The sequence below is a fragment of the Malus domestica genome, chromosome 11 (assembly GCF_042453785.1).
Source record: "Malus domestica chromosome 11, GDT2T_hap1".
In the NCBI taxonomy this organism is placed as follows: domain Eukaryota; kingdom Viridiplantae; phylum Streptophyta; class Magnoliopsida; order Rosales; family Rosaceae; genus Malus; species Malus domestica.
In genome coordinates, this window is record NC_091671.1 from 36750787 (window position 1) to 36765362 (window position 14576).

The 14576-nt window shown below is 34.3% G+C and overlaps 1 protein-coding gene across 1 annotated transcript; it reads left to right on the plus strand.

Annotated features, from left to right (window-relative positions):
• Window positions 1-2296: 2296 nt before the first annotated feature.
• Window positions 2297-14099, plus strand: LOC103452293 (probable leucine-rich repeat receptor-like serine/threonine-protein kinase At3g14840). Its single transcript, XM_029089104.2, has 24 exons — window positions 2297-2641; window positions 2995-3175; window positions 7353-7424; window positions 7573-7641; window positions 7928-7999; window positions 8102-8173; window positions 8322-8393; window positions 8504-8575; window positions 8663-8734; window positions 8820-8891; window positions 8974-9045; window positions 9260-9331; window positions 9718-9774; window positions 9941-10000; window positions 10087-10122; window positions 10267-10304; window positions 10408-10796; window positions 10952-11147; window positions 11646-11792; window positions 12147-12265; window positions 12392-12602; window positions 12719-12956; window positions 13242-13392; window positions 13527-14099. Exons 1-24 carry the CDS (start codon window positions 2539-2541, stop codon window positions 13920-13922), a joined length of 3039 nt encoding a protein of 1012 aa, XP_028944937.1. The 5' UTR covers window positions 2297-2538; the 3' UTR covers window positions 13923-14099.
• Window positions 14100-14576: the final 477 nt, after the last annotated feature.

Genomic DNA, 14576 nt, shown 5'->3' on the forward strand with positions numbered 1-14576 from the left:
AATTCTGACCTATCTAAATAATAGTAGGACATTCCTGGTACTGTATAACTAGTATTTGTCCTACTGGACTACACCTAAACTTTATGCTCTGATTAGGAGTGTTTACTGTTGTAACTAACTCCTATCACTCCCTGTTTAATAGTGCACTCTAGTAATGTGATTCTTAATTATTCGTATATTTTCTTATCATTATTGTTTCCGCACTGTGCACATGGCTACGTCACTCTCACGTGACGGCCAGCATGCTTTTATCTCGGTCGGGGTGTGTCAATTTATTTTTAAATTGACTAAAATGCAAAATTCTCATATATTAAAAAAAATTGCGGTAATTATAAAGGAATTTTAATGAAAAACCCGCAGTACTATTTATTTTAACGAAAAATTACATTTTTACATTAAAAAGTCAATCCTTATACTATTCACTTTACTTTTTATTTTGTCCTTATCGTTAAAACTCAAAAATTTTAAACTATTTTTATTAGTTTTCCTTAATTATAAAGGATCCATCCATCTGAACTATTTGCAGTTTTACTTAAAAAAATTTAGTTCACATACGTCTCCGTCATCCATTTATGATTACATGACTAAAATTTCACATTCGTCTCAATCAACCATGTATGTTAAAATTGACTAAATGCAAAATTCTCATATATTAAAAAAAATTAATTGCAATAATTATAAAAAAGTTTTAATGAAAAGTTTGCGGTACTGTTTACTTTAAAGAAAAATCACATTTTTACACTAAAAAATCAATATTGATTCTATTCGTTTTAACCTTTATTTTGTCTTTATGATTAAAACTCAAAGTTTTCAAACCATTATCATTAGTTTTCTTTAATTACAAGGTATCTATCCATCTAAACTATTTGCAGTTTTACTTAAAAAAAATATTTCACATACGTCTTAGTCATCCATTTATGATTACATGACTAAAATTCACATACGTCTCATCAACCATTTAGGTTAAAATTGACTAAAATGCAAAATTCTCATATATTAAAGTCTTTAAATTGGATCCTTATGAAAGAATTTCACTTGGGTGTGTATGCATATCTTTAGCTGAATCTGACCGGCCTTCGGTATCGGTAAAAAAAAAGGTTTTCAAAATCATTTTTATGATATTTTTCTACTAGAATTTGTCTTTGATTAGTATTTTGCATGGACTATGTTCGAGAGAGAGCGACCAAACTTGATATCGGCAGGCGTTCACTGTTTAGTAATACATAGTCCATACAAATTTTGGTGCTGATTATCTAAATTACATATTAATAAAATTTTCATTGTCAACCAAAAGTTTATGAAATTACCATTCTAACCCTTTAATTAAAACTAAACATATATAAGGAATGTAGGCAGTAATATAATTTTACACAACCAAATTTTTTTTTTTTTCAAAGCCGCACTTATATGTGATTCTAATATATCTCTAATTTAAAAATTAAAAAGTAAAGCTCTCTCCTCTCTCTCCCTATCCCACGCTCTCTCTCCCTCTTTTCCTCTCTCCTTCCATTTTAAATACAAAAAATACAAAATTTTCACACACATTTTGTATGTGGTCATATGCTAGTATTCCACATTATGATCCAATACTTTTTGGTAATTTAGGTCAACTACATATTAATAAAATCCTCATTGTCAACCAAAAGTTTATGAAATTACTATTCTAACCCTTTAATTAAAACTGAACATATATAAGAACTGTGGGCAGTAATATAATTTCACACAATCAAAATTTTGTTTTTTTTTTCATAGCCTCACCTATATGTGATTCTAACATAACTCTAATTAAAAAATATAAAAAGTAAAGCTCTCTCCTCTCTCTCCCCATCCCACGCTTTCTCTCTCTTTTCCTCTCTCCTTCCATTTTAAATACAAAAAATACAAAATTTTCACACACATTTTGTGTGTGGGCATATACTAGTATTCCGCAGTATGATCCAATACTTTTTGGTAATTTAGGTTATGATAATCAATTCAATAACTCCCAACTTATACCTATATAGCCAAAAGTAATATAAGGGGCAGATTTATGTCACCATATTTTTACACAACTTTTGATACTTGTTTTTGTGAGGCTCATTCCGTAATGTATTTCAAGGATCCAAACGTCTATATTTTAGGTTTCCCTCAAATATTATGTTTACCAAAAATCACTTAAATATGAAATCATATGACCGTTGAATGTCTTAACGGTTTTATATTTGGTTCATTTTTTGCAAGAATGATATATGAAAAAATTTCTCAAAAATAGATGGTTCATTTTTTGGTTTTAAGGGCAAGTAAGGTAACACAAGTCATTGACTTCCGTTCGTGTCCTTCGAGGTCCACTCATTCCCTCCCCTCAAGCGAATAAAAAGCTGTATTTCAGACTCATTCTCCTTACAAGTCTGTCGTCTTTCTTCGCCACTCTCACAAATTTTCATACATACAATCCAACAAATTCCAAAACCTCTCAACATATTCCATCCAGCTAGCTGCACAAACTGATTCTTTTGTCTCTGGTTTTCTCTTCAAATGTGAAAGACTTTGCCTAGAAAAATGATGATTATGTTCTTCCCTCGACTTCTTCCTCATTCTCTTTTCTTTGTAGCTTGCTTTGTAACTTTTGCCTTTGGAGCTACTCGATTGCCAAATGATGAAGGTACGAGTATAAATCTTTCTTAGTTTCCTTTTCTTCATTCTTTAAATGATAGTTTTAAGTTCGTTTGATAATTTTTTTTGAGTTTTCAAATTTGGTTTGGGTTGATTTTGGTTTTCAGTTTACATTTTTCCGAGAAGTGAAAACGGTTACCATAAATTAAAAAATCAAAATAAAAATGTTTATCAAATGGACCTTAGGCAAAGAGATATTTGTGTGAACTTAGTAGAAATTTTCAATCATATGATGCTGAGGTGCACTCTGTAGTTCTTGTCTATGCGTCAATTTTATTTTATTTTTACTATTTTGTTCAGCACGATGTTAATTTGTTGCATTTTATTTTGGCGTATATGCAGTGCAAACTTTGAAAGGCATAGCAAAGACACTGGGGAAGACGGGCTGGGATTTCAGTGGAGACGCAGATCCATGCAGCGGCCAATCTCCATGGACTAATACAAGCTCACCGAAAGAAATTCAGAATACCATCATCTGTCATTGCTCCGATGAAAACTCCACTGTCTGCCATATTACCAACATGTAAATCTCTCTCTCTCTCTCTCTCTCTCTCTCTCTCTCTCTCAAAAACAAACATGCCCGACTCAGAACTCAGTGAGATTTTTAAGTGTGCTTCCGGAACATGATATAACACGTGTTATTATATAAATTGTGGGTTACTTGTGTGAAAAAGTAGCACAATTTGAAAAATAAAACCTCATTCTACTTATATAACAACATGTGATGTACGTTCCGAACACAATTAAAAATTTCTGGATAAACAGTTTACTCGTTGTGTGTTTGAACGAGTTCCATCTCATGCAATATATAGAAATATTAAGAGCAAAATAAAGAAAAAGTTGAGAAAATAATTAGCCAATTAGGTGCTAAATTAGTCGAATAACTTGACTAAGCAAAAGCAACGTACATATTAGGCTCCTTTTGTTGTGAAAGGTTGAGAAGGATAGGATCAAAGTTGTTCAGTCTTTGTCATACCAATCACATTAAAGAGAAAAAACAAGAAAGGTCTACGTCCACGTACCATCCAGTCGATGAGTGAAGAAATATTAAAAAAAAAAGTCATTGTTTTTCACTTATATTATGATATGTGATGTACTGCTTGAAAAAATCTCTACTTAATGAGTGCTAGTAGCACAATTTGAAAAATAAAACCTCATTCTACTTATATAACAACATGTGATGTACGTTCCGAACACAATTAAAAATTTCTGGATAAACAGTTTACTCGGTGTGTGTTTGAACAAGTTCCATCTCATGCAATATATAGAAATATTAAGAGAAAAATAAAGAAAAAGTTGAGAAAATAATTAGCCAATTAGGTGCTAAATTAGTCGAATAACTTGACTAAGCAAAAGCAACGTACATATTAGGCTCCTTTTGTTGTGAAAGGTTGAGAAGGATAGGATCAAAGTTGTTCAGTCTTTGTTATACCAATCACATTAAAGAGAAAAAACAAGAAAGGTCTACGTCCACGTACCATCCAGTCGATGAGTGAAGAAATATTAAAAAAAAAAGTCATTTTTTTCACTTATATTATGATATGTGATGTACTGCTTGAAAAAATCTCTACTTAATGAGCGCTAGTAGCACAATTTGAAAAATAAAACCTCATTCTACTTATATAACAACATATGATGTACGTTCCGAACACAATTAAAAATTTCTGGATAAACAGTTTACTCGTGTGTTTGAACGAGTTCCATCTCATGCAATATATAGAAATATTAAGAGAAAAATAAAGAAAAAGTTGAGAAAATAATTAGCCAATTAGGTGCTAAATTAGTCGAATAACTTGACTAAGCAAAAGCAACGTACATATTAGGCTCGTTTTGTTGTGAAAGGTTGAGAAGGATAGGATCAAAGTTTTTCAGTCTTTGTTATACCAATCACATTAAAGAGAAAAAACAAGAAAGGTCTACGTCCACGTACCATCCAGTCGATGAGTGAAGAAATATTAAAAAAAAAGTCATTTTTTTCACTTATATTATGATATATGATGTACTGCTTGAAAAAATCTCTACTTAATGAGCGCTTTCTCCTACATAGAATTTTTTTTTGTCAAAAAATAGATTTTGTTAGGTTAAATGTTAAATTAGTCAGCAACGGGGTTTGAATCCACGTCATCATGTAAGAGCTCAACACTTTTCTACCACTGTGGTAAAGGGTCACTTGCCTCCTATAGATAAAATTAACTATGCATGTAGACTAAGCGAGACGAATAACTTACATTGAACAAGTTAAATATCATAAAATTAATACGTGCAAATTTTTCTTAGCATGATATATAATATTATATCAAAAATATTAAAAATAATAAATTTGTTCGATGTAAACTGATCACAATTGTGCGGGAGAGATGTTTTTATTTCAGAGAGGGGATTAGCTGGTGATTTCGTCACAACAGTTTACCCTTTCAAAAGTCGAGAAAATTCATAGAGACAACAATAGAGATGTTGATTAGATGGTTGGAATTCGGTTTAGTGGACCCCATGTCTATTTGGTATAAAGTATCAATCAATTTTTCATTACATGTCCCCTAACCTAACCCCAAGCCCATGAAACCTCCAAAATGATCACAAGTGTGCGAGGAGAGATGTTTTTCTTTCAAAATGGGAATTAACTAGTGATTTCGTCAGGATAGTTCACCTTTTCGAAAGTGGGAAAAACTTATAAAAACAACGAGAGATGTTGATTAGATGGTTGGCATTCGGGTTTGTGGACCCCACGTCTATTTAGTATAAAGTAACAATCAATTTTTCATTACATGTCTCCTAACCTAACCCCAAGCCCATGAAACCTCCAAAATAAAGTAGGAATTATAAGGTCTAGTGTGGGCCTCATCGAGTTGCATATTGGCAACTTAGCACGTCGCATTCACTCATTCAACCTTATGTCGGGCCAGGTAGCTAGACCGATTGATTTCAATTAGATTTGAAGGATGTTAGTTTAAAGGGTGTGATATCCACACATCACATTTTATTTCTCACACATCTCTTTAATTTTCGGCCGTCGGATCGGATGAATTGAAGACTATCAATGGACATAAATTATCAAAGATGTGTGGGCCTCATCAAGTTGCATATTGGCAACTTGGCACGTTGCATTCACTCATTCAACCTTATGTCGGGCCAGGTAGCTAGACCGATTGATTTCAATTAGATTTGAAGGATGTTAGTTTAAAGGGTGTGATATCCACACATCACATTTTATTTCTCACACATCTCTTTAATTTTCGGCCGTCGGATCGGATGAATTGAAGAATATCAATGGACATAAATTATCAAAGATGTGTGAGAAGTAAAATGGGGTGTGTGGATAGCACACCCCTAGTTTAATAGCACAATCGAGCTCGTTTGTTTCTTTGTGATTTTCTCACGCCCCGACCCTAGCTTCAGAGAGATTTTTTAGTGTGCTAGGAGTACAGTCCGGTACATCAAGTATCATAATACAAGTGGTTAAATACTTGAAAAAGAACTTCCAACCGTTTGTATTATGACACTTAATGAACCAGATTTGTTCCTTACACACAAAATTTCTCTTAGCTTCGGGGGCGTAAAGATTTTAAGGCTCTTATTTTATATATGTAAAGCAAGTAAATGTTGCTACTGTTTAGAGCTATGAAAAGTGATCATCACTCGTCATTTTCTCTTCATGCACATTATTGATTTCTAGCCTTTCACGTTTCAAGGGACATGAATAAAACCAAGTTATGCAATAATCATTTTCTTAAAGCTATAAGTTATTTTTGACATGTAAGTTGGATTGAAAATTTCGATTTCAACCAATTCTGTTTTTGTCGGTTTACGAACAAAAATATGAAGAAAATTGGAACGCATCTTAAAATTAGGCTACTTTTGCCGTCGTTATACAATCACTAATTTGTGATCCATCAGTGGGTATAAAGCCAACGTTATTATGATATCTCTAGACCCTAGTGGGGTTTCCATTTTCCCAAATCCTTTACCCTCGGGATTTTTAATTTTTCTTCAACCGGCAACCAATTGGAAGTTTTTCTTGGTCTAATAAGACCTTGTTGCGCCTTCAAATTCAAGAAATGCAGAAGGACTGATCCATTTCTTTTATTGAATGACCAATTAAACATCAATTACAACCTACCATGGACCGCAATTCAAGTTTAGTTTATCTGCAAAATCGAGTTCATGGGATGTGACCAATTTGCTCAATTACTATAGCAATGTGTTTTTGAGCTGGCCATGAGCCAGCATAGGCGTTCTGTGGTACGCTGAGTTGTTAGAACTTGGTAATACTGCTGTGCTGTATTTAGGCTTGATTCTTACATACTTGATCAACGTACAAAATTTCGCAGTCACGAAGATTCTTGCATACTTCTTATACACGAACAACTCTGTATCGGCCTAGTTATTCGTTACAAAGTCAATGAAAGAATGATTCATAGTGTGCTTGTAACAAATACACATTTACCGTTTGTGTAATTCCTCAAGTTTTATTCTTTCTAAAGAACATTGGACATTTTCCTTCAGTTTTAAAGTATGAAAACCAGTTCCTTCTTCCTATTTAATTCCCTGACCAAAAGTAAGTATTTTCTGTGATAAATTAGTGTTTTACCTGTTTGGTCTCATTTCTGTGGCAGCTTTTCCTTTTAGTCACAGTATAGATGCATAATGAATATCTGTTAATTTGCAACTAATCTTTGAAACATTATTTTCTGAAAACACAGAATTCTAAAAGCCCAAGATTTGAAAGGAACACTCCCACTAGAGCTGGTAGATCTCACCTATCTTCAAGAAATGTAAGCACATTTTTACCCCTCCAAGTTTACATTATTTAAAAGAAAATAACTTTGTATCGTGTAAATCGTTTATTCTAATTTCATATATAGCTTACCTTTATGTCTGTTGCCAATGAGACAATAACTGGTTTCTTTCTTTCTCCTTCAGCGACCTGACCCGCAACTACCTGAGCGGTACCATCCCTCCAGAATGGAGCTCTCTTCCACTTTTGAACATGTACTGTCTTCTCTCAAACTGCATGCACTTCTGTGTTTGATGTTCGTGTCATGTTCTTATTGCTTCATTTGGTCACTCCAATGTTCTTCAGCCATTTCTTTCTTAAACTATAAATCTACTACATTTGGTTTTGTTCATGATGATGGGCTTCCGTGGTCATGAGGCGTTTGAATCATAAATATTGAATCGAACACATGGGGTTCATTGCCTTCGTATTGACGAACATGTTAATGTTATTGAGCCTCTTGCTTGATAAAAGTGATATTAAGACTAGTTTTTGATACAGATCCCTTCTTGGAAATCGTTTGACCGGTTCTATCCCCAAAGAGCTCGGAAACATCACCACCCTGAAGAGTTTGTGAGTGTTGATTGCGCATTTGTTTCTTGCTTACCCCATTTGATTCCATGGAGATCCTTAATGATGTTTTTTTAATCAATGGAATTGAATTTGTTTGTATAGGGACATCAGTTTCAATAATTTCTCTGGACCTCTCCCTCAGGAGCTTGGATCTTGGGCCCACATAGAAAGATTGTAAGAGTCCTTTTCGAATTTTACCGTGTTAAAAAGTATTTGGTTTATTTGGAGTTTTCTTTCTTGTAGACAAATTCTGGATGTTTTCACTAGTAAATCATCTACTTCTTTATCATTGATATAATGGTTATATCTATTTCGTACTTAGGCTGCTTTGCTCAAACAACTTTACTGGGGAGTTGCCAGAAACATTTGCAAAGCTTACCAAAATAAAGGACTTGTAAGTTTCTGTGGTTCTTTCTTCTTAAAGGTTTCCCGAGCACTTATACATTTTTTTTACTGCTTTCTGATACTAATTCGTATTTTCCCTTTTCTCCAATCATTATGCAGTCGGGTTAGTGACAGTCACTTTTTCGGGCAGATACCTGATTTTATTAAGAACTGGGCAAATCTTGAAAAACTGTGAGTGTTTTTCTTTTGTGTGTCATCTTTCTGCTATTTGATTCTGAATATTATCTCTAATTCATATGTTATGACTCGTTGAAACAGAGTGATTCAGGCTAGCGGTTTGACAGGGCCAATTCCTCCTGGCATTTCTCGTTTGACAAACTTAACTGACTTGTTAGTATATCCCGTCTCTATTTTTAAATACAAAACGATTAGCGATATGTGTAGTTTATGTTCATGGCTCAATTTTAACATGCAGGAGAATCACTGACTTGAGTGGACCTGAATCACCCATTCCTTCGCTCGAGAAGATGAAAAACATGAAGACACTGTGAGTTAATGGTTCCATGACACACAATTTCTGTCTGTACCAGAAGTCTTCTGTAAACTCATAGCTTTGGAGTCTGTTGCAGGATGTTGAGGAGTTGCAACCTTACTGGAAAGATACCTCTATATCTTGCACAAATGAAAAACTTGAAAACTTTGTAAGTACAAATGTCTTGGTCCCTATTTTTTCCGTCTTCAAATAAAAAATTTCTTCTAGATGTGATTCTACTAATTCAAGAATTATTGAAGTGACTTAGACAATGTTGGGCGGACTTTATGTTTCTGTATTTATTAAGAGAACATCTCTTTCAGATGTCATTTCCCTCTCTGTAGAGAGCACAACTAAACTGCGTTTGCTATTTGTTTGTGCAGAGACCTCAGCTTTAACAAGCTGACCGGAGAAATTCCAAGCAGCTTCGATAGTCTACCAAATGTGGCTTATATGTAAGCAATTGGAATGACCAATCCAGTCTTTCTTACATGAAATTCAAGCAGACATTCTTCAATGGTTTTGTTACACCCCAGCCTGACAAGCTGGAAGTATTTCAAATCACGATTACTATAATTATGAGTCACGGATTATACTGCAATGAAAATGAAAACGGCTCCTCTGCTCAGAAATGAAATGTTTAGTTTATTCATTAGAGTCATTACTGCTTATGCAATTAATTAACATAAGGTGATCACCTTTAGATGTGTCTTTCAGATGGAAGTACCGATCTAATCCACTTAGAGTTGGCAAACTCAAGTTTTCAAACCTTTACAGAGAAATTCCTAAGAACAAACACTATATTCTTTACTGAGTTTTTTTCTGTATTCATTATTTTTAGATTCTTAACTGGAAACTTGCTGACTGGACCTGTACCTGCTTGGCCAAGAGTCAACGTGTAAGCTTCTCTTCCAAATGCTACTCTTTAGCTACTAAGGAAATTTATGCTGTTTTTTTTACTAAGATAGATATAAAACTATTAAGCTCATAACTTATTTCACTAATTCTAATCAGCTAGAGACCTACAATTCAACAGAATTTGCATCATAGCTCTTTTTGTGCAGTGATCTTTCGTATAACAACCTCGCCATAGAGGATGCAAGTTGTCAACCACGAGGTGGCACGTAAGAATGTCTTCATTAGCTTGAAGTTAATCTGTTTGTGTTATGTGGAGATAAGCTTAACTTTTCATTTGTGTTAATTTCTGCAGTAACTTGTTTGCAAGCTCGTCAAAAGGAAATAGTTCGTAAGTTCAAATTAATCATCTCAAAGCATGCACCTATAAATTTACTTCGGTATCCAATGGTGTATTCTTTACTATTTTTTTTTCCAATTTCGTCTCATTTATGATTGCTGACATTTTTTGTACCCTGAATTACTATATCCGGAGAATTATTTCATGTTTCAAAACTTCAGAGTGTCCAAAATGTAAGCCGAGTTTCTACACAAATAATTACCTTTATTTTTTCGATTCATTCTTTTTTAGTTTTCCTCCTCAATGCCTACTAATCTCCAATTTATTTTTTCATAGATTTGTACTACTCTCTCCATATAAATTGTGGTGGGAAACAATTTACGGTCCCTGGAGGAAAAGATACAGTATATGGTGATGACACATTTTCTGCTGGACCTTCATCATTTTACAAGAGCACAACAAATTGGGCATTAAGCAGCACCGGTTACTTCCCTGATGATGACCGCCCTTATGACACCTTTACATGGACTAATGAAACTAGACTCTCTATGGCCAATCCTCAACTGTACATGAACGCACGCCTTTCTCCCATATCTCTAACTTATTTTGGGTTTTGTCTGGGAAATGGAAACTACACCGTAAACCTCCATTTTGCAGAGATAATGTTTAGAAATGGCAAAACATATAAAAGCTTGGGAAGGCGCATATTTGATATTTACATTCAGGTAAGTATCGCATCCACTTCCATATATACCAGTGAATTATTCTAATTTTCAACAAGCATTGTTTATATTTTGGTCGATTTGAATGTTAACTTTCACATTTATGATCATGAAATGTTAAGCAACTAAATTAGTATATATACATATATATATTGCAGGGAAAACTAGTGAAGAAGGACTTCAATATCATGGATGAGGCTGGTGTGTTTGGTGATGTAGTCATACAGAACTTTACTGCTCCTGTAACTAATAATACATTGGAGATTCGTTTCTTTTGGGCTGGGAAAGGGACGACGGCCATCCCTTATAGAGGAGTCTATGGTCCACTTATTTCAGCTATTTCAGTAGACCCAAGTAAGTTTTCACTGATCTGAGCTTCGTCTAATTACTATGTGTCGACCCTATGCATTGATATATCTACTAAATTAAGAGATCCGATTTCAGTTCTGAAAGGTTCTTCTTCTTCAATATTTCCTTTCCCTTGTAATTTCACAAAAATGCTTCTGTGTTTTTCTCCTGTTTTACGTAGTTTGAGCCAAGACTTGATAATATGTTGTTTTTTTCTAGGTGACGAGTATGCGCTTTTAAAAACAACAAAATTCAACTTTGAGGATTTTTAACTATTTACTTGAAAACTATCCAGTTCACTTAAGGAAACATATAATATTTACAACCATCCAAAGAAAGTTTGTTCGAGGGATTACTTATACTATCTACTTATTTAAGGATGCCCCAAAGACCGGGTTCAATCTTTTGTTTCTGTGTGCATTAGATAGCTGGTTGAGTAATCCACTCTCATATCAATTACATTTACATTTACTCTAATTTAAGCTATATTCTTTCTTCCGACAGACTTTGATCCCCCGCAACCTGGTGGAAGTGGCATGCCTGTACGTGCCGTGGTTGGAATTGTGGTTGGAGGAGTCTTCATTATACTACTGATATTTGGTATTCTTTGGAAGAGAGGCCTCCTAGGACAACAAAAGACATTGGAGGATGGTATTAATTTGCAGTTTCTTCTGTTATACTGGTTTTTCCTTTTTGTTTCTCCATTACTTTTTCTCTTTGAGCTTTTTTCGTAACTAAGTACGATATTTATGCTACTTTTCATGGTTCTCATGCATATTGACGTGCACCACAAAGACAGTAATTATTTAGATATTGAGCTGTCCGGCACTTTGATGTTGTTGTAATATATTTATCGTCCAAACACCATGATGCAAAGTGTCTGCCTATAGATCCAGTTACTTGTTAAATTCTAGAATCAGGCACAAAATATTAAGAACTAAGAATGCTATCGTTCTGAAAGTTTTCTTAAGACACAATTTCTTATGAGTTTTAGTTGTTATACAGATTTGAAGGGTGTGGACCTGCAAACTGGTAAATTTACCTTCAAGCAACTTAAAGATGCCACAAGCAACTTTAACAAAGCCAATAAGATTGGTGAAGGTGGTTTTGGTTCTGTTTTTAAGGTATTCTTCGGAGCAAATAATTTATTTGTTGATTACATTTTTTTTTTCTAATTTGATACTGTCTGTTCTAATGAAAGTTAATTTGCTCCATGGTGATGCGAATTTGACTTCCTTTCTCAAATGTAGGGCGTTCTAGCAGATGGCACCGTAATAGCCGTTAAGCAGCTTTCTTCCAAATCAAAGCAAGGGAATCGTGAATTTGTTAATGAGATTGGCATGATTTCTGCTCTGCAACACCGTCATCTTGTCAAGCTCCACGGATGTTGTATTGAAGGAAATCAACTATTGCTTGTCTATGAGTACCTGGAAAATAATAGCGTTGCTCATGCTTTGTTTAGTAAATATCAGTCTCGTTTGCAAAAGTTCATTTCATTCATAAAGTGGGCAGAAAAGATCTTATGCACTAAAAATATGTCCCTTACAACTAACTTTGTTTAATTTGGCAAATTGAAGGGGCAAACGAAAGTCATTTGAAGTTGGATTGGCCAACAAGGCACAAGATTTGTATTGGTACAGCAAGAGGTTTGGCTTTTCTTCATGAGGAATCAACATTGAAGGTCGTTCATAGAGACATCAAGGCTACTAATGTTTTGCTTGATAAAAATCTTAACCCGAAAATATCTGACTTTGGATTGGCCAAGCTTGATGAAGAGGATAATACACACATTAGCACCCGTATTGCTGGAACTTAGTGAGTCCCTAAACTTTTATTTATGTTCTTATTCTCTTGTTTTGATCTTCTTCCACCCTTAAAAAAGAAGATAGAGCAACGGAAAGTCTCTAACTTACATAAATTTTAACCTCAAAAAATCTTTGTTGTTTAAGAAATTTCAAGGGCAGATTTGTTCTTTCAATATAGTTGTATTACTGTGTATCTCTCTAACTATTGGATTAATCTTAAGTATTCAATTAGCAATATTTTTCCTGGTTATTTTAGCTAAATCTGGGTTAATGATATGATTTCATATTATTGCAGTGGATATATGGCGCCCGAATATGCAATGCGGGGTTATCTGACTCATAAAGCAGATGTCTATAGTTTTGGTATTCTCATATTGGAAATTGTTAGCGGGAGAAAAAACACAACTTACCGGAAAAAGGAAGCAAGCTTTTATATTCTTGATTGGGTAACATGAATCTACTTCTTAATTTAACTTCAATTTTCTCAATATACCTTATATGTGATAAAGTATGTTTGAATCTGTGAAGTTTAATCCAAAGACAGAGTTTATATTGCTTTTGTTTCTTCCATTTTTTGTAGGCACGACATCTAAAAGAGCAAGGGAATTTGATGGACCTAGTTGATCCAAGGTTGGGATCAGACTTTAACAAAGAGGAGATGATTGTTGCAATTAATGTGGCTCTTCTTTGTTGTAATGTTACTTCGACAGTTAGGCCTACCATGTCTTCGGTTGTGAGCATGCTCGAAGGAAAGGCTGTTGTTCAGGAGTTGGTCTCGGATCCAAATGCCGAGAGGATTGAGATCGATGCAATGAGGAAACATTTTCAATCTAGTTTTGGAAGGGGCACGGGCGAGAAACAGATAGAAACGGGGTCAACTGAAGGGCCATGGACTGCTTCGTCTGCGTCTACTCACGATCTGTATCCCGTCAATCCTGATTCAGATTACTGGGAGAACAGAAGCGAGAGAACTTGAGCTGCATGGTTATCAGTTTGACTCCACCTTAGCACACTCAAACATATCAGCTAATAAATCATTTGCATTTCCTCTAAACTATTTTCTTTTTTCTGTTTGATAATATAGTAGAAAGCAGAACTGAAGAAGTTTCTACAGCATGGTGATTATAAATTGTGAAATCAGCTCTTTTCGGTATTTGGTAGTATGATAAAATGATTTTCTTTTCGAATAATAAATTTATGCTTCAATACCTAGATTGGATCAATTGTTTCGATCAACTTCCTTCAAAATAAAAATCATAATCTGGGCTGCTAAGTTTGCAACATAGGGCAGAGTTTTAGTCGAAGGAAAATGGAATACGTTACTTGGCAGCTAAATTTTGGTATTTGAATGTTTTTGTGCTTATACTGCTAAGTATAAAATAATGGCTCATGCTGTTACTAAAATAAAAAACGGGTATCATAAAAAGCTTCCAGCTTCATAATTTTATTATCACAAATCATCACTAACGTTTTAAAAAGTCAGCTAAGTTCAGGCAAGTTTCATTGTATTACAAATACAAAAGTTGTAAAGGAAGGGAATAGAGTAAGTTGGTTGAACACTATACTATTTTGGCTATGTGGTTGTTTGTGAAGAGAGTAGGTAATGTACACCAAAATTGAAAAGGAGGGG